The 18,573-nt window shown below is 40.6% G+C and overlaps 1 protein-coding gene across 4 annotated transcripts in view; it reads right to left on the reverse strand.

The window, feature by feature from the left end:
- The window catches only part of CNTN4 (contactin 4), a 992,918-nt gene that overhangs the window by 497,949 nt on the left and 476,396 nt on the right, over positions 1-18,573 (reverse strand). For all 4 annotated transcript variants that reach the window (XM_054551881.2, XM_054551876.2, XM_054551877.2 and 1 more), the window contains one exon: positions 12,831-12,973. In XM_054551881.2, the coding sequence (XP_054407856.2) occupies positions 12,831-12,885 (55 nt within the window). In that variant the 5' untranslated portion in view covers positions 12,886-12,973. The remainder of the gene's footprint in view (positions 1-12,830; positions 12,974-18,573) is intronic.

Below are 18,573 nucleotides of genomic sequence, written 5' to 3' on the forward strand. Positions count from 1 at the left end.
AGACTTCCTGAGCCTCAAAAGCCTTCTGAAGACCAATGAGCATTCTTTGTATGTGTTCTCATTGCAGGTTTGTATATATTTTTTTCTATCATAGATTCAAGCTACATCCTGTGATTGACTATTCAATCCAGAGGCCTTCCTTGCTCCACTTTTTGTGAACACTCACCCATTTCAGAATATGTCTCCTGTGAATTATACAGGACCTTTCTCCACTACATGCCCCCAGATGCAGATATAATAACGACATACATTTTGTGAGCAAATCAACAAATGCTTGCATTTGGAGAGGATGCACTTTCTCAAAAAGAGATAATTGCTGAAGTTGGTAAACTGCACCACAGAGATGGGAATAAATTTAGCCTCCTTTAAACCAAGATCAACTGAGAATGTATCAAGCATAAATTTCTGCGCTCATTCACAGAGAGTTTTTTAAATGTCTTCACGCCTCTTGCTGCACATAAACATATGGAGCAGCCATTTTCTTCTTTCTTTCAAATGTTGCCAATGTGAACAGAATCAATAGCACATGGTAAAGCATATGACCTATATGAAATTTCATATTAGTTGAATAGAATTCCAGGCTGAGCTCTAACCCTATTGGCATACATATCTTCCTCTCAAACCATGTGTACAGATAGAATTGTAAATTATTGGAATTGAACAGGACTCTAAAACCATCTGTTCAACTCCTTCATTGTACAGAAGTATAAGATGAATCTTAGGTAAAATGACTTGCTCAACATCTGGTTAATAATAAAACAAGCAAATAATAAAAAAAGTAAAACTCTCTAATTGCAGGACCCAGAAAATATTTATAGATATAACTACACAGTGGTTTGTGAGCATGTATTATGCAAACACATGCATACACATACATATATAGATCTATTAATACATACTCAGTCAACTCTCCAATCATCCCTGTTAAAGCTGTTTTTTCCCACCTGCTTTCTTTCTAATTACTAACATGACCAAAACTAAGCTACCTCTCTGCTATTAGCTGGTTTGGACTCCCCTAAAAGTAGAGGCTAAGAGCAGGACTTCCAAGCAGTTTAGTTTATTTAGGAGGTGATACCAAGAAGCAGAAGTAAAGAAGAAAAAAGTAGAAGGAGTTATTGTGGGAAACTGAGACTCAATCCAGCCTTGAACCCCTAAGAAATTATGTTAAATATGCCTAAGAATTGACTTCCCAAAGGACAGGAGACAGGGGCATTTATCTACTGATTCTCATGCCCCCTTAGCTGAGGGCTGCCCCTAAGGACGGGGTTAACTTCCCATAATTCTCCTTGCTTGTGACTCAGATAAAGACTTGAGGCAGAAAAACACAAAAGGGGAACAGTTCTACCCCAGCTATAGTTAAAGTCAGAAATGGGCGAGGCGTGACCTGGTGTGGTGGCTCATGCCTACAATCCCAGCACTTTGGGAAGGCAAGGCAGGTGGATCATTTGAGGTTAAGAGTTCGAGACCAGCCTGGCCCACATGGCAAAAACCCATCTCTACTAGAAATACAAAAACTAGCTGGCCGTGGTGGTGGGCATCTGTAATCCCAGATCCTCAGGAGGCTGAGGCAGTAGAATCACTTGAACGTGGGAGATGGAGGTTGCAGTGAGCCAAGATCGTGCCACTGCACTTCAGCCTGGAAGACAGAGCAAGACTCCAACTCAAAAAAAACAAAAAACAAAAAACAGTAATAAAAATAAAATAAAATAAGAAATGGGAGAGGCAGTGTTGCACCAAGATATAGACTTCAAGGCACACAGACCAATTTTAATACTTTAGATGTTTACATCTACTTTTTAAAAACGTGTATGGATTAGCATCATAGGATGGCTAGTCCATAGAGTTAGCATCAAGGTGACTACAAAGCATCCAGGGTCTATAGTACAGCTTGAAATTGGAGATCTAGTTTCTTTCTCTCATGACTGGCCAGGCTGTAGCATTCATTCATTTGAAAAATATTTATTGAATTGCACTATGTCCCAGACATTTTCCAGATGCTGGGAATACAGCAGTGAACTAAAAGGACAGAAATATCTACCCAAATAAACCTTACAGTCTAGTAGGGAAAGATATTTTGTATAAAAAGAAGAAAGTGGCCGGGCGTGGTGACTCACGCCTGTAATCCCAGCACTCTGGGAGGCCGAGGTGGGCGGATCACAAGGTCAGGGGCTCGAGACCATCCTGGCTAACATGGTGAAACCCTGTCTCTACTAAAAATACAAAAAAATTAGCCGGGCATGGTGGCATGTGCCTGTAGTCCCAGCTACTCGGAAGGCTTACTCAGAAGGCTGATGCAGGAGAATGGTGTGGACCCGGCAGGTGGAGCTTGCAGTGAGCCGAGATCACACCCCTGCACTCCAGCCTGGGCAGCAGAGCCAGACTCCGTCTCACAAAAAAAAAAAAAAAAAAAAAGGAAGAAGAAGAAGAAGAAAGCAAAATATATCATTATTCAGATATCGATGAGAGCTCTGAAGAAAAAATCAAGCAATAAAAAGCATAGAAGATGTTGGTCAAAATAAATATTGCTATTTTAATGTATTTACTGTGTTCAGGAAAAGCCTCACCAATTAGGTGACATTTGAGCACAGATTTAAAGAAGGTTAGAGGGTGGGTCCTGGGGACATTTAAGGCAAGAGCACTCTTGACAAAAGAGTTAGTATAAAAGCCCTAAGGTCTAAGTGTATGCAGTATCATTTCTTTCTTGCCTGCCTTCCTTGCCTTCCTTGCCTTCCTTTTTTCCTTTCTTCCTTTCTTTCTTTCTGAGTCTGGCTCTGTCACCCAGGCTGGAGTGCAGTGGCATGATCTCGGCTCACTGCAACCTCTGCCTCCCGGGTTCAAGTGATTCTCATGCCTCAGCCTCCTGAGTAGCTGGGATTACAGATGTGTACCACCATGCCCAGCTACTTTTTGTATTTTAGTAGAGACTGGGTTTTGCCATGTTGGCCACACTTGTTTTGAAATCCTGGCCTCAAGTGGTCTGCCCGCTTTGGCCTCCCAAAGTGCTGGGATTACAGGCGTGAGCCACTGTGCCTAGCCTTATTTTTTTAAATTACTTTCTATTTTTATATAATAGATGTACATATTTTGGGGATACATATGATAATTTAACATATTCATATAATTTGAAAAGATTAAATCGGTATAACTGGGATCTCCAACACCTTAAATATTTGTTTTTATTTATGGTAGAAATATTAGAATTCTTCTCTTCTACCTATTTTAAAATATACAATAGCTTATTGTAAAGCAAACATTTGAAATAAAGTGTCACAAAGTGGTGGACTAGGAACTGCATCTAGCCTGCAGACCATTTTGGTTTGCTTTATACAGGCCCTTTATTTTTACTTTTAAAACCAATTTAAATTTTATTCATTAACCTTATGAAAATCCTAGAGAATTAGGAGAATATAGATTAAAAACAAAAACAAAAACTGGGAGACCTGTCACAAAGGATCAGAGCCGGACACAGATTAATATTTTAGTGGGGTATGTTGTTTTCTAGTTTTCCATAGTCACTAACATTCCCTGTTGCACTGTATACTTTTACTTCTGTAAGAACGTTTTACTCATTTGTTAGCTTCCTTGCTTTTTTAGGTAGTAGGGTTTTATGATCTTGAGTTTAAATTGGTGAAGAAGAAGAATAATGAAGCCAATTTTCATAGTGACTGAATTTTTAGATTATTGGCATCAATAGTTTTGTTTTATTTGAAAATTATTGCCAGACACTGAGTCATTTGGCAAAAAAGAACATTCCCATTGTACCATAAAGTACTAATAAATGCCCTCAAATAATTAACAGATCTTATCAGATGCATCCCTTGCAGGATTAGCCTGCTTGTATATTTGGATCCTGTCTTACTTGGGGGAAAAAAAGATCAGGAAAAGGCATATGTGAGATTCACTAATTATGGTAAACATAACAGGTGTAAATATATTCTTTGCCAAAAACTCACCAAGAAACCTCAGACTAAGGATGTATAGAAAAGTTATGGATGATACACAAAAGGAAAAGAATGAGCAGTTTTTTGTTTTGTTTTGTTTTTGTTTTTGTTTTTCATTTCTGATGAGACGGAGTTTCACTCTTGTTGCCCAGGCTGGAATGCAGTGGCGTGATCTCGGCTCACTGCGACCTCCGCCTCCCAGATTCAGGCGATTCTCCCGCCTTAGCCTCCCAAGTAGCTGGGATTACAGGCATGCACCACCATGCCCGGCTAATTTTATATTTTTAGTAGAGACGAGGTTTCTTCATGTTGGTCAGGCTGGTCTTCAACTCCTGACCTCAGGTTATCTGCCCGCCTCTGCCTCCCAAACTGCTGGGGTTACAGGCATGGGCCACTATGCCTGGCCTAAAGCAGTTTAAAAGATCAAAATTCAGAGAGTGGAGTGCTATGTAAATTAATGAAATCAAGACAAATGGCAAGAAAACAAAAACATTAATTAAAGCTTGACTTTACCTACACTGAAGAAGGCATATGGTAAGGGAATATTAATGCCATGTAAAACAGGTCACAAAAAAGTCTCACAAAAATAATCAATACACTGATTCTCTATAAAAAGCTAAGTGAATAAAATAGATACAGTTACACACACACCTTAGATGAGAATTCCCCCAAGTTTTTTTTTTTTTTTTATCAGTCCACAATTAGTTTATTTTATTTTTTTTATTTTTTCTTTTTTTTATTATTATTATTATTATTATTATACTTTAGGCTCTATGGTACATGTGCGCAACGTGCAGGTAAGTTACATATGTATACATGTGCCATGCTGGTGCGCTGCACCCACCAACTCGTCATCTAGCATTAGGTATATCTCCCAATGTTATCCCTCCCCCCTCCCCCCACCCCACAACAGTCCCCGAAGTGTGATGTTCCCCTTCCTGTGTCCATGTGTTCTCATTGTTCAATTCTCACCTATGAGTGAGAATATGCGGTGTTTGGTTTTTTGTTCTTGCGATAGTTTACTGAGAATGATGATTTCCAATTTCATCCATGTCCCTACAAAGGACGTGAACTCATCATTTTTTATGGCTGCATAGTATTCCATGGTGTATATGTGCCACATTTTCTTAATCCAGTCTATCATTGTTGGACATTTGGGTTGGTTCCAAGTCTTTGCTATTGTGAATAATGCCGCAATAAACATACGTGTGCATGTGTCTTTATAGCAGCATGATTTATAGTCCTTTGGGTATATACCCAGTAATGGGATGGCTGGGTCAAATGGAATTTCTAGTTCTAGATCCCTGAGGAATCGCCACACTGACTTCCACAAGGGTTGAACTAGTTTACAGTCCCACCAACAGTGTAAAAGTGTTCCTATTTCTCCACATCCTCTCCAGCACCTGTTGTTTCCTGACTTTTTAATGATTGCCATTCTAACTGGTGTGAGATGGTATCTCATTGTGGTTTTGATTTGCATTTCTCTGATGGCCAGTGATGGTGAGCATTTTTTCATGTGTTTTTTGGCTGCATAAATGTCTTCTTTTGAGAAGTGTCTGTTCATGTCCTTCGCCCACTTTTTGATGGGGTTGTTTGTTTTTTTCTTGTAAATTTGTTGGAGTTCATTGTAGATTCTGGATATTAGCCCTTTGTCAGATGAGTAGGTTGCGAAAATTTTCTCCCATTTTGTAGGTTGCCTGTTCACTCTGATGGTAGTTTCCTTTGCTGTGCAGAAGCTCTTTAGTTTAATTAGATCCCATTTGTCAATTTTGGCTTTTGTTGCCATTGCTTTTGGAGTTTTAGACATGAAGTCCTTGCCCATGCCTATGTCCTGAATGGTATTGCCTAGGTTTTCTTCTAGGGTTTTTATGGTTTTAGGTCTAACATTTAAGTCTTTAATCCATCTTGAATTAATTTTTGTATAAGGTGTAAGGAAGGGATCCAGTTTCAGCTTTCTACATATGGCTAGCCAGTTTTCCCAGCACCATTTATTAAATAGGGAATCCTTTCCCCATTTCTTGTTTTTGTCAGGTTTGTCAAAGATCAGATAGTTGTAGATATGTGACGTTATTTCTGAGGGCTCTGTTCTGTTCCATTGATCTATATCTCTGTTTTGGTACCAGTACCATGCTGTTTTGGTTACTGTAGCCTTGTAGTATAGTTTGAAGTCAGGTAGCGTGATGCCTCCAGCTTTGTTCTTTTGGCTTAGGATTGACTTGGCGATGCGGGCTCTTTTTTGGTTCCATATGAACTTTAAAGTAGTTTTTTCCAATTCTGTGAAGAAAGTCATTGGTAACTTGATGGGGATGGCATTGAATCTGTAAATTACCTTGGGAAGGATGGCCATTTTCATGATATTGATTCTTCCTACCCATGAGCATGGAATGTTCTTCCATTTGTTTGTATCCTCTTTTATTTCCTTGAGCAGTGGTTTGTAGTTCTCCTTGAAGAGGTCCTTCACATCCCTTGTAAGTTGGATTCCTAGGTATTTTATTCTCTTTGAAGCAATTGTGAATGGGAGTTCACTCATGATTTGGCTCTCTGTTTGTCTGTTATTGATGTATAAGAATGCTTGTGATTTTTGTACATTGATTTTGTATCCTGAGACTTTGCTGAAGTTGCTTATCAGCTCAAGGAGATTTTGGGCTGAGACAATGGGGTTTTCTAGATATACTATCATGTCATCTGCAAACAGGGACAATTTGACTTCCTCTTTTCCTAATTGAATACCCTTGATTTCCTTCTCTTGCCTAATTGCCCTGGCCAGAACTTCCAACACTATGTTGAATAGAAGTGGTGAGAGAGGGCATCCCTGTCTTGTGCCAGTTTTCAAAGGGAATGCTTCCAGTTTTTGCCCATTCAGTATGATATTGGCTGTGGGTTTGTCATAAATAGCTCTTATTATTTTGAGATACGTCCCATCAATACCTAATTTATTGAGAGTTTTTAGCATGAAGGGTTGTTGAATTTTGTCAAAGGCCTTTTCTGCATCTATTGAGATAATCATGTGGTTTTTGACTTTGGTTCTGTTTATATGCTGGATTACATTTATTGATTTGCGTATATTGAACCAGCCTTGCATCCCAGGGATGAAGCCCACTTGATCATGGTGGATAAGCTTTTTGATGTGCTGCTGGATTCTGTTTGCCAGTATTTTATTGAGGATTTTTGCATCAATGTTCATCAAGGATATTGGTCTAAAATTCTCTTTTTTTGTTGTGTCTCTGCCAGGCTTTGGTATCAGGATGATGCTGGCCTCATAAAATGAGTTAGGGAGGATTCCCTCTTTTTCTATTGATTGGAATAGTTTCAGAAGGAATGGTACCAGCTCCTCCTTGTACCTCTGGTAGATTTCGGCTGTGAACCCATCTGGTCCTGGACTTTTTTTCGTTGGTAAGCTATTGATTATTGCCACAATTTCAGATCCTGTTATTGGTCTATTCAGAGATTCAACTTCTTCCTGGTTTAGTCTTGGGAGGGTGTATGTGTTGAGGAATTTATCCATTTCTTCTAGATTTTCTAGTTTATTTGCGTAGAGGTGTTTGTAATATTCTCTGATGGTAGTTTGTATTTCTGTGGGATCAGTGGTGATATCCCCTTTATCATTTGTTATTGCATCTATTTGATTCTTCTCTCTTTTTTTCTTTATTAATCTTGCTAGTGGTCTATCAATTTTGTTGATCCTCTCAAAAAACCAGCTCCTGGATTCATTTATTTTTTGAAGGGTTTTTTGTGTCTCTATTTCCTTCAGTTCTGCTCTGATTTTAGTTATTTCTTGCCTTCTGCTAGCTTTTGAATGTGTTTGCTCTTGCTTTTCTAGTTCTTTTAATTGTGATGTTAGGGTGTCAATTTTGGATCTTTCCTGCTTTCTCTTGTGGGCATTTAGTGCTATAAATTTCCCTCTACACACTGCTTTGAATGCATCCCAGAGATTCTGGTATGTTGTGTCTTGGTTCTCGTTGGTTTCAAAGAACATCTTTATTTCTGCCTTCATTTCGTTATGTACCCAGTAGTCATTCAGGAGCAGGTTGTTCAGTTTCCACGTAGTTGAGCGGTTTTGAGTGAGATTCTTAATCCTGAGTTCTAGCTTGATTGCACTGTGATGTGAGAGATAGTTTGTTATAATTTCTGTTCTTTTACATTTATTGAGGAGAGCTTTACTTCCAAGTATATGGTCAATTTTGGAATAGGTGTGGTGTGGTGCTGAAAAAAATGTATATTCTGTTGATTTGGGGTGGAGAGTTCTGTAGATGTCTATTAGGTCTGCTTGGTGCAGAGCTGAGTTCAATTCCTGGGTATCCTTGTTGATTTTCTGTCTCGTTGATCTGTCTAATGTTGACAGTGGGGTGTTAAAGTCTCCCATTATTAATGTTTGGGAGTCTAAGTCTCTTTGTAGGTCACTCAGGACTTGCTTTATGAATCTGGGTGCTCCTGTATTGGGTGCATATATATTTAGGATAGTTAGCTCTTCTTGTTGAATTAATCCCTTTACCATTATGTAATGGCCTTCTTTGTCTCTTTTGATCTTTGTTGGTTTAAAGTCTGTTTTATCAGAGACTAGGATTGCAACCCCTGCCTTTTTTTGTTTTCCATTTGCTTGGTAGATCTTCCTCCATCCTTTTATTTTGAGCCTATGTGTGTCTCTGCACGTGAGATGGGTTTCCTGAATACAGCACACTGATGGGTCTTGAGTCTTTATCCAATTTGCCAGTCTGTGTCTTTTAATTGGAGCATTTAGTCCATTTACATTTAAAGTTAATATTGTTATGTGTGAATCTGATCCTGTCATTATGACGTTAGCTGGTTATTTTGCTCGTTAGTTGATGCAGTCCCTTCCTAGTCTCGATGGTCTTTACAATTCGGTATGATTTTGCAGTGGCTGGTACCGGTTGTGCCTTTCCATGTTTAGCGCTTCCTTCAGGAGCTCTTTTAGGGCAGGCCTGGTGGTGACAAAATCTCTTAGCATTTGCTTGTCTGTAAAGGATTTTATTTCTCCTTCACTTATGAAGCTTAGTTTGGCAGGATATGAAATTCTGGGTTGAAAATTCTTTTCTTTAAGAATGTTGAATATTGGCCCCCACTCTCTTCTGGCTTGTAGGGTTTCTGCCGAGAGATCCGCTGTTAGTCTGATGGGCTTCCCTTTGATGGTAACCCGACCTTTCTCTCTGGCTGCCCTTAACATTTTTTCCTTCATTTCAACTTTGGTGAATCTGACAATTATGTGTCTTGGAGTTGCTCTTCTCGAGGAGTATCTCTGTGGCGTTCTCTGTATTTCCTGAATCTGAATGTTGGCCTGCCTTGCTAGATTGGGGAAGTTCTCCTGGATAATATCCTGCAGAGTGTTTTCCAACTTGTTTCCATTCTCCCCGTCACTTTCAGGTACACCAATCAGACGTAGATTTGGTCTTTTCACATAGTCCCACATTTCTTGGAGGCTTTGCTCATTTCTTTTTATTCTTTTTTCTTTAAACTTCCCTTCTCGCTTCATTTCATTCATTTCATCTTCCAGGGCTGATACCCTTTCTTCCATTTGATCGCATCGGCTCCTGAGGCTTCTGCATTCTTCACGTAGTTCTCGAGCCTTGGTTTTCAGCTCCATCAGCTCCTTTAAGCACTTCTCTGTATTGGTTATTCTAGTTATACATTCTTCTAAATTTTTTTCAAAGTTTTCAACTTCTTTGCCTTTGGTTTGAATATCCTCCCGTAGCTCGGAGTAATTTGATCGTCTGAAGCCTTCTTCTCTCAGCTCGTCAAAGTCATTCTCCGTCCAGCTTTGTTCCGTTGCTGGTGAGGAACTGCGTTCCTTTGGAGGAGGAGAGGTGCTCTGCATTTTAGAGTTTCCAGTTTTTCTGCTCTGTTTTTTCCCCATCTTTGTGGTTTTATCTACTTTTGGTCTTTGATGATGGTGATGTACAGATGGGTTTTTGGTGTGGATGTCCTTTCTGTTAGTTTTCCTTCTAACAGACAGGACCCTCAGCTGCAGGTCTGTTGGAGTACCTGGCCGGCCGTGTGAGGTGTCAGTCTGCCCCTGCTGGGGGGTGCCTCCCAGTTAGGCTGCTCGGGGGTCAGGGGTCAGGGACCCACTTGAGGAGGCAGTCAGCCCGTTCTCAGATCTCCAACTGCGTGCTGGGAGAACCACTGCTCTCCTCAAAGCTGTCAGACAGGGACATTTAAGTCTGCAGAGGTTACTGCTGTCTTTTTGTTTGTCTGTGCCCTGCCCCCAGAGGTGGAGCCTACAGAGGCAGGCAGGCCTCCTGGAGCTGTGGTGGGCTCCACCCAGTTCAAGCTTCCAGGCTGCTTTGTTTACCTAAGCGAGCCTGGGCAATGGCGGGCGCCCCTCCCCCAGCCTCGCTGCCGACTTGCTGTTTGGTCTCTGACTGCTGTGCTAGCAATCAGCGAGACTCCGTGGGCGTAGGACCCTCTGAGCCAGGTGCGGGCTATACTCTCCTGGGGCACCGTTTCCTAAGCCAGTGGGAAAAACATAGTATTCGGGTGGGAGTGGCCCGACTTTCCAGGTGCCGTCTGTCACCCCTGGAAAGGGAACTCCCTGACCCCTTGCGCTTCCCGAGTGAGGCAATGCCTCACCCCTGCTTCGGCTGGCGCACGGTGCGCTCACCCAGTGACCTGCGCCCACTGTCTGGCACTCCCTAGTGAGATGAACACGGTACCTCAGATGGAAATGCAGAAATCACCCGTCTTCTGCGTCGCTCGCGCTGGGAGCTGTAGACCGGAGCTGTTCCTATTCGGCCATCTTCTCCCCCAAGTTTTTCAAAACACTACTGAAGAGAGTAGTGGCTTCCTTGATTTTCAACCCTTTCATATCTTGATATTTACTTAGCACATTGGGTTAAATAAACATTTTGCTGTAGCCAAATATGAGAAATCAATTCACCGCTCTATGGCTTAAAGAGTACGTTTATACCAGAGTCATTATGAGAAGTTAAAACTCTAAAGTGTCAGTCGAATCCCTTAGGAGGGTCAAGGTCCCAGAGAAAAACAACTGAGGTATTAGAGCCTGGGCATACTGCTGGGAGGAAGATGAAGGTTCTGACCAGATGGGGGAAATAAACAATATCACTAAGAGGGATGCCAAGATGTTCACAATCACGCAGCGGGGAAGACGTTGTGAACTCAACTAAGGCAAGAAGTTTGAAACATGAAGGTAGACTATAAAAGATGTATAAGTAAATGAGGGTTTACATTTAGAAAAACATAGGAAGAATGAAAACAAAAATCTCAAAACTAAATTTGCAACCATAAACTTGCCAAATCCACAAGACAACTAAAAGACCATACACTATGAACAGGCAAGACTATAGTCAGCTTAAGTTTAAATCTTAGGTCGACCACTTACTGGCTTTGTGAATTTGGGTGAGTTTCTTAACTTCTTGATGCTTCAGTAATAATATTAATATTCATAGTTAATACAGTAAAATAAATAATAAATGCTTACTTCTTAAGGGTCATGGAAGAAAGAAATTAGATAAAGGATACCAAGTGCTTAGCATAGTGCCTAGCATAGAATAAGTGATCTATACATGTTAGTACTACCATTATTATTTTTGATTTTATAGCAATTGCAAATAATCTACTATAACAAGTTGTCAGAAGTTACAGGACTCAGTTAATAGAGCTCTAAGAGAGCAGTAGCATGTCTGTTTTGATCAGGATTATCCCAGTACAGGGCTGGCTTGTTACATGGTACTCAGTAACATTATTTGAGTGAATGCACACATCAAAGTAATGGTGAGCCAAAAGTCATTTTTGCTTCATGTTGTAAAAATGCAAATATATTCAGGTGTCCCTCTTGGACTTGACACTCTGAATAACAGAACAAGTCAACTAGACTCATTTCAAAGGGGCCTGGAATGATACACAGCAGCCCAAGCTGCAAACCAATTCCTGGTGCATGCTGGACTTCTGATGCATCAGCACTTGAATTATGTATGTCAACTGCTAGACTCATATCTTCCAGAAAATGGAGAAAGCAATAGAGACTATGAGTGAAGTTTTCTTTTCTTTTCTTTTTTTATTTTTTTGAGACCGAGCCTCACTCTGTTGCCCAGGCGGCGTGCAATGGCGCAATCTCGGCTCACTGCAACCTTCGCCTTCTGGGTTCAAGCAATTCTCCTGCCTCAGCTCCCCAAGTAGCTGGGATTACAGGCATGCACCACTGCACCGGCTAATTTTGTATTTTTAGTAGAGATGAGTTTTCGCCATGTTACTCAGGCTGGTCTTGAACTGTTGCTCAGGCTGGTCTGAACTCCTGATCTCGGGTGATCCACCCACCTCAGCCTCCCAAAGTGCTGGGATTAACGGCGTGAGCCACCGCGCCCAGCCATGTTTGAACATTTCAAATCCCTTTTCTAGTAGTTGACCATGAGTATACGGTAAAAACCTCCTGTGTTTTGCTTTCTAGTTCCTACTAAACTGTAGTACATTGAAATGAAAAACAGAGTCAGTATCAGAAGACGGAGTGATATCAACAAAGACACTGAAAGAGCTATCCAGATAAATGTCCATCCACTGAAATGAAAGTAGGCAACACTCCAGACTATATTATCAGTTTTACTGCCCAATATCTCTGCACAATTGGGCACTGGGATGAGCAAAAATAACAACTTTCAAACTAAATAATGGCTCAAACGACTCTAAAAGGACCAGATAGACAGGTGAAACATCGGTGTCTATCTCTGGATACAACACCATGAAAAGAGTCACTAAAAGACCATCAGGAAGGTATATTCAACAGTGTCAGCAAATGCTAGTCATAGTAGCACATACTCTTGCGATTTTTTTCATTGCCGTCTAATTCAAAAGGCCCACTTTTGAATTAGTGTGAAATACAATGGCATTTCTAAATCAAAAAGTTTTAAAATGACACTCTACCTGCAAGGCACAACATGAATGATTGCAGTACCAGCAGTTCCCATGGCAACCTCATCTTCAGTTTCCAAGGTCAAAGGGAGTTTCAAGTCCAATAACAAGTGAATAGAATCGCTGCTTCTTCTAAGTTTTGTATAACCTTTAATCTGTGGGAAAGAAGAGACATTACAATGAGATTTGGGAATATTTCTCCTTGTGGTCTCTGCAAGTTTGTCTTTACTCGAATATCAACAAAACTCACTTGTGGGAAAGTACCATTGGAGGGGAAGAAAGGGACATGTTAAATTATGAATATAAAGCTAATAAGCCTCCTATTTTTTTCTTGCAAATAATAATTTGGCAGGGATTGGAGCTGAGGTGTCTCTGTGGCTTCTGAGTGAAGACAAGAACAGTTTCTGATTAGGCATGAACCAACCTGAAGGCAGGGGAATGCACTATGCTTTGCAAGGTCCCTCTTTGTCCAGACCCTGTTCTTATTTATTTTTCAATTAGTTAAAAAAAAGCAAATACAGAACTGCCACAGAACAAGATAGGCTTAACACTGGTGGACCTCAGGTAGAAATTCCCAATTTTTCCAATGGAGTTATATCATGTGGGAAAATTGTGACTACCCCATTAATTCCAACATTTCTTCCCCTTTGCCCCATGTTTCACTTCTAACATGCCGCAGAAATATGCAGCTCCAGTGCCCAATGAGAGAAATCCAACCAGCTATCAGTAGCTGCCTACTAGGTTCATTTGGATATATCCAGAATATGATTAGGAACACTAATACTTCTGTTAGCCAAGAATACTGAATTAGGAGAATTTTGCAGTAAAGAGAGGCTACTCATTACCTTTACCAAAAGCTACAAAGTAAGTACCTGACTGAAGCTGTGGGCAGACACTGTTATTCTGGGGAATGGAGGCATGTCCTTGCTTAAGGGAACAGGTGCCCCTCAGCTCAAGCAGATGGGTAATGTGGAACACAGATCCAGGGTTGCAGGGGCATCTACAACTTTTCAAAGAAAAGTTGAAAATATAACTGTATTTTGAAAATCTCCTAAGTTTTAAGTATTGAAAATTAGTTCAAAATACTTTTTAAGGCCAGGTGCAGTAGTTCACACCTGTAATCCCAGAACTTTGGAAGGCCAAGATGGGAGGATCTCTTGAGGCCAGGAGTTCAAGACCAGCCTGGGCAACATAGCGAGACCCCCCCCACCTTTACAGAAAATTTTTAAAAATCAGCCTGGCATGGTGGTGCACGCCTATAGTCCCTGCTACTCAGGAGGCTAAGACAGGAGGATTGCTTCAACCCAGGAGTTCGAGGCTGCAGTGAGCCATAATCACTCCACTGCATTCCAGCCTGGGCAACAGAGGGAGACCCTGTCTCAGAAAAAAAAAAAAAAAAAAAAATTAAACACTGTACGACTCAAGTAAAGCCAAATTTCCCTCTGGTGCTGAAGGATTGCAACCTGAAGTTAGTAAAACAGAACTCTCAACTGTGGTTCCTCTCATCCACTCATCCCTTCTCCCACCCATCCTGCCAGCCTGCCATATGTGAATGTATACATGAAGCATCTTCTGCTTGCCAGATGCAAGGTGAAGCACCGGGCCCATCAAGAGGAACAAGATACAATCTCTATCCTCTAGAGTCTCTTTATCCAGTAGGGGCTGTTACTGAGAATTTCATATAATTGCAATATGATATCCCGTTATCAAGGAAGGAGGAAACTTTTTGTTTGGCAATCTTCATAAAGGAGGTGAGCTTCCCTTGGGGTCTGAAAGATGAGCAGGGTGCTACCTATTCATCAGTTAATCAAATAAACCATAAATCTACGGAACCGGGAGACCTCATTCTATTTACAACTCTGGCAGGAACTTGTTATGTGGTCCTAGGTAGACCACCCCGCCTAGCCTCTCTCTGAATCCTGTTTCAAGGGAAACCACCTGGTTAAGTAAATGAAACTTCTTTGAAAACTCTACAGCACCCTACATTGCCAGATATTACTGTGGTCTCAATTTGTTATTTTAGCTTTCATGTAAAAAATATATTTATATTATTTTTAAATTGACAAATAATAATTGTATATATTTATGGTATACAATGTGATGTTTTGATACATGTACACACAGTGGGAGCCCCAATATTTTTAAGCTGAAAATAACCTGGAGTTTCTCATCTTACTCCCACTTATAAGAAAAACACTGTGAGCAAACACAGGCTTATATGAAAACATGGGTCGACACAAGCTACTTAATAATGGGCTCTTAGCGTTAATTTAAACCATGTGATCACTGCAAAGCCTGTATGTTTACCAGGGAGCTAATAGAAAATGAACAACCATCATTAGAGAACTTGCCTTTCTTTTCTGCCCTTAAATAGCTTAGTTTCTGATAAAGCTGGACTTAATATATTGTGAAGACAAAAGGGACTCTTAACTTCGGATCTGCTGATGTGGCAGAAAGCCGGCAGTATCTCTAATTGGATATGTTCAGATACTCTTCTGACATGCGTGGTGATTAGGCCATTTTAGATAAACAGGATGTGCTGATCAATGAAAACTATTAATGTCTTAAGCAAATGATCGGGGTATTAATAATTAATTTTGTGAGAGAAATGTCATCTCGGACCTCGGGATTGATCTACAATGTTAAGCAGTTTCTTGATGCAATTAAAATTAGCTTAGAAAATGTATCCAATTACATGATAAAGATTTAGTTCATGATATGATAGTATTTACAGTGCATGTTCTATTAAGGGCTGTAGATTTTTAAGGATGAAGAATTTCAAGAATCCTATTGGCATTTATTTACATTCAGGTAGGTAAGGTTCACCTTCGCTAATCAGAAATAGTGGGGTCGTGGACAGTAATTTGTCAGTGGGCAGTGGTAACCAAAGCATCAGGTTTTCTGAAGGGAGCTGAAGATTCATGAATCTCATGTGGGACTCTGGTGCAGGATACAAAGTTTCATAATTTCAATTTTTCTGTCAGAGTCAGAAAGAAAGCTGCAGGATGAGCCAAGAGTTATGGTGGCAATAGATCTCCCCTGCAGCTGTGAGCTCTCTCTGGCTTATCCAACGGTGACTATAGCAAAGGTAGTGTACTCAGCACTCATTTTGAGATCCTGACCAAGAATGAGACTCGTAAATCCTAAGAAGGAAGCCACACAATAAAACAGGCCTCAGTTACTTTCTCTCATTGAGCCAGGAGGAGATGAATAACTAAGAAGTACAGGGTGGTTTTATTTTTTTCACATTGTTGCACAAAACAAAACTTCCCTCAACCCTTCAAACAATTCTCATACTAACAGTCACACTGAAGACCTCAGTACAAAGTGCTGAAAACAAAAGCATGAATCAGTTTTCCCTTAAGAGTCCTGGTTTCCAAGAATCTACATGCAGGGCCTGGTCATGTATTTATTTGTTTTGGACACTCTGCTGAATTAAAATGTTGCTGGTATCCAAACAGTACTAATTCAGCTCAAAAAAAAAAAGTAATTGTGTTTACCATGTGGCAGGGACAGTGCTAGGTGTTGGGTTTGCAGAGGTTAGGGAGGTGTGGGTCTTGCCCTCAAGGAGCTCACAGTTTACTTAGCAAGAGGTGCTAATAAACCAGTGATTATAATTCGGTGCAATGTGTGTAGTAAGTTTATTAAGAACAAGATGTTAAGGAAGCAAAAGATTGTCATTGAACTGAGCTGGGAGGTAGGGTAGGGCAGGAGTTTCAAGAAAGCTCCTCAAAGGGGCTACCGTTTTGAACTGATTCTTAAAGGATAAATAAGAGGGAGGAAGGCCATTCTGAGCCAAGTGACAAGGAAAGCAAACTGACAAGAAGCTGTGAGAACCTTTAAGTTATAGCAGTGCAAGAAAATGAAAAGCGTAGTCTGCAGAATCTAACTTGTGCTCTATTCCTAGACTTCCCATTCTCCAGCTGTGTGGTCCATCTGTAAAATAGCAGCAAGATACATATCTGCCAAACTTATGGTAAGGATTAGTGAGAATGCATGGAAAGCACTGAGCTTAGGTACTGACACAAGGTTGAAACGTCATAGCTATCTTTGTTAAAGACAGCACAGCGCAGCCTGAGTTTGGGAGTTACAGGCTGAGGGGGAAAGAGGCTGGAAGGTAAATCACGAGCCTGGTCTCCAATCATCTTTGAACGTATATTAAAGATTATGGACTTGAGGCCAGGCACGGTGGCTCATGCCTGTAATCCCAGCACTTTGGGAGGCCAAGGTGGGTGGATCACGAAGTCATGAGATCAAGACCATCCTGGCTAACACAGCAAAACCCCATCTCTACTAAAAATAGAAAAATTAGTTGGGTGTGGTGGCACACGCCTGTAGTCCCAGCTACTAGGAAGGCTGAGGCAGGAGAATGGCTTGAACCCAGGAGGCGGAGGTTGCAGTGAGCCGAGATCATGCGCCACTGTACTCCAGCTTGGGCAATGAGCAAGACTCCGTCTTAAAAAAAAAAAAAAGAAGATTCTGGACTTGATTCTGAAGGCTACGAGGAGGGTGAGAATGACTTTCAAGAAGGGAAAGACCTAAAAAGATTTTATTTTCCTGTATGAAGATCTGCTTAAAATGCAGTCCCCCGAAGGACATAATATCTATTTTACCTTTTTGCTTTTCTCCTCTGGTTAGCAAGTCGACTACATCTCTAATTACTAAGAATACTTCCAACAGAATATATTTTTTAAGGCCTCATGGCAGCAAGACAGAGTGGGAAAACACGGATTCGTGCACACTGAGTTCTTCCTGGATTTACTAAAAATTACCTAACTTTGGGAAAGACACGTAATCTCTGTAAACATGTTTGCTTGTTTGTAGGTTAGGGATCATGCCAGAAGCCCTGTCTTTCTCACAAGTGTGCTGTGAAGGTCAACTGGCTTGTTTTGTATGTGAGCATTAACTGTCATCGTTGTTTAAACTTGAATTCAAATTCTACCTCTTGGCCTCCACCAAACAGATTTTTAACTTTACGAAGGCAGGAATCTTTGTATTCTTGATTGACATTTTAGAGGCACATAGAATAGTGAACCACCAGAGCAGGCAGCCAATCAACAGCTGATATGTAAATAAAAGAATAAAGGTAGCTAACATCTCTTGTGGACCTGCCATGTGATCTTACATTCACTTCTCATTTAATCCTTATAACATGGCTGGGAGTCAGGCATCATTATCCTCTATAAAATTAGAGCCTTGGAAATTAGAATATGAGAGGCTATGAAACTTGTCCAAGGTTAAATATCTAGAAATCAATAGAGCCAGTATTTAAATCTATGTCTTCATACTTCAAATACTGAACTCATTTCTAAAGGTAATGAACTCTTCTAAAAGTATTGTGTCTTTTAAATTGTGACATAACACCCTGATGGTGACTCTTTTCTCTCTAACTTCTGCAGAAGTGAAGCCAGGTGCCAGTAAGCCAAGGTGCAGAATCTGTAATACTCATAATGTAAAAGATAGCACAGGTTTCAGAGCTGAGACTTTGTCGGAAGGCTATGTTTCACTAGTGTTAATTCAGAAGTCTTTTGTAATAGCATAACTGTGAATAAGTTTCTTTCCTCCTAAGTGTAAGAACAACATAAACATTTGCTTTCTTGCTAATTATTAGTTAGAGTGCTACCATTCTTAAGGCAGAGATTTTTAAAAAGGATCATCCACAGTTCCCATCTGTAGAGTTCAGAGTTTCCTAACTCTACAATTAGCTAATAAGGGGTGCAGTCAATCACAATGGCGAGGAAGCGGGAAACAGAAA

Source organism: Pongo abelii, chromosome 2 (genome assembly GCF_028885655.2).
Source record: "Pongo abelii isolate AG06213 chromosome 2, NHGRI_mPonAbe1-v2.0_pri, whole genome shotgun sequence".
Taxonomy (NCBI): Eukaryota; Metazoa; Chordata; class Mammalia; order Primates; family Hominidae; genus Pongo; species Pongo abelii.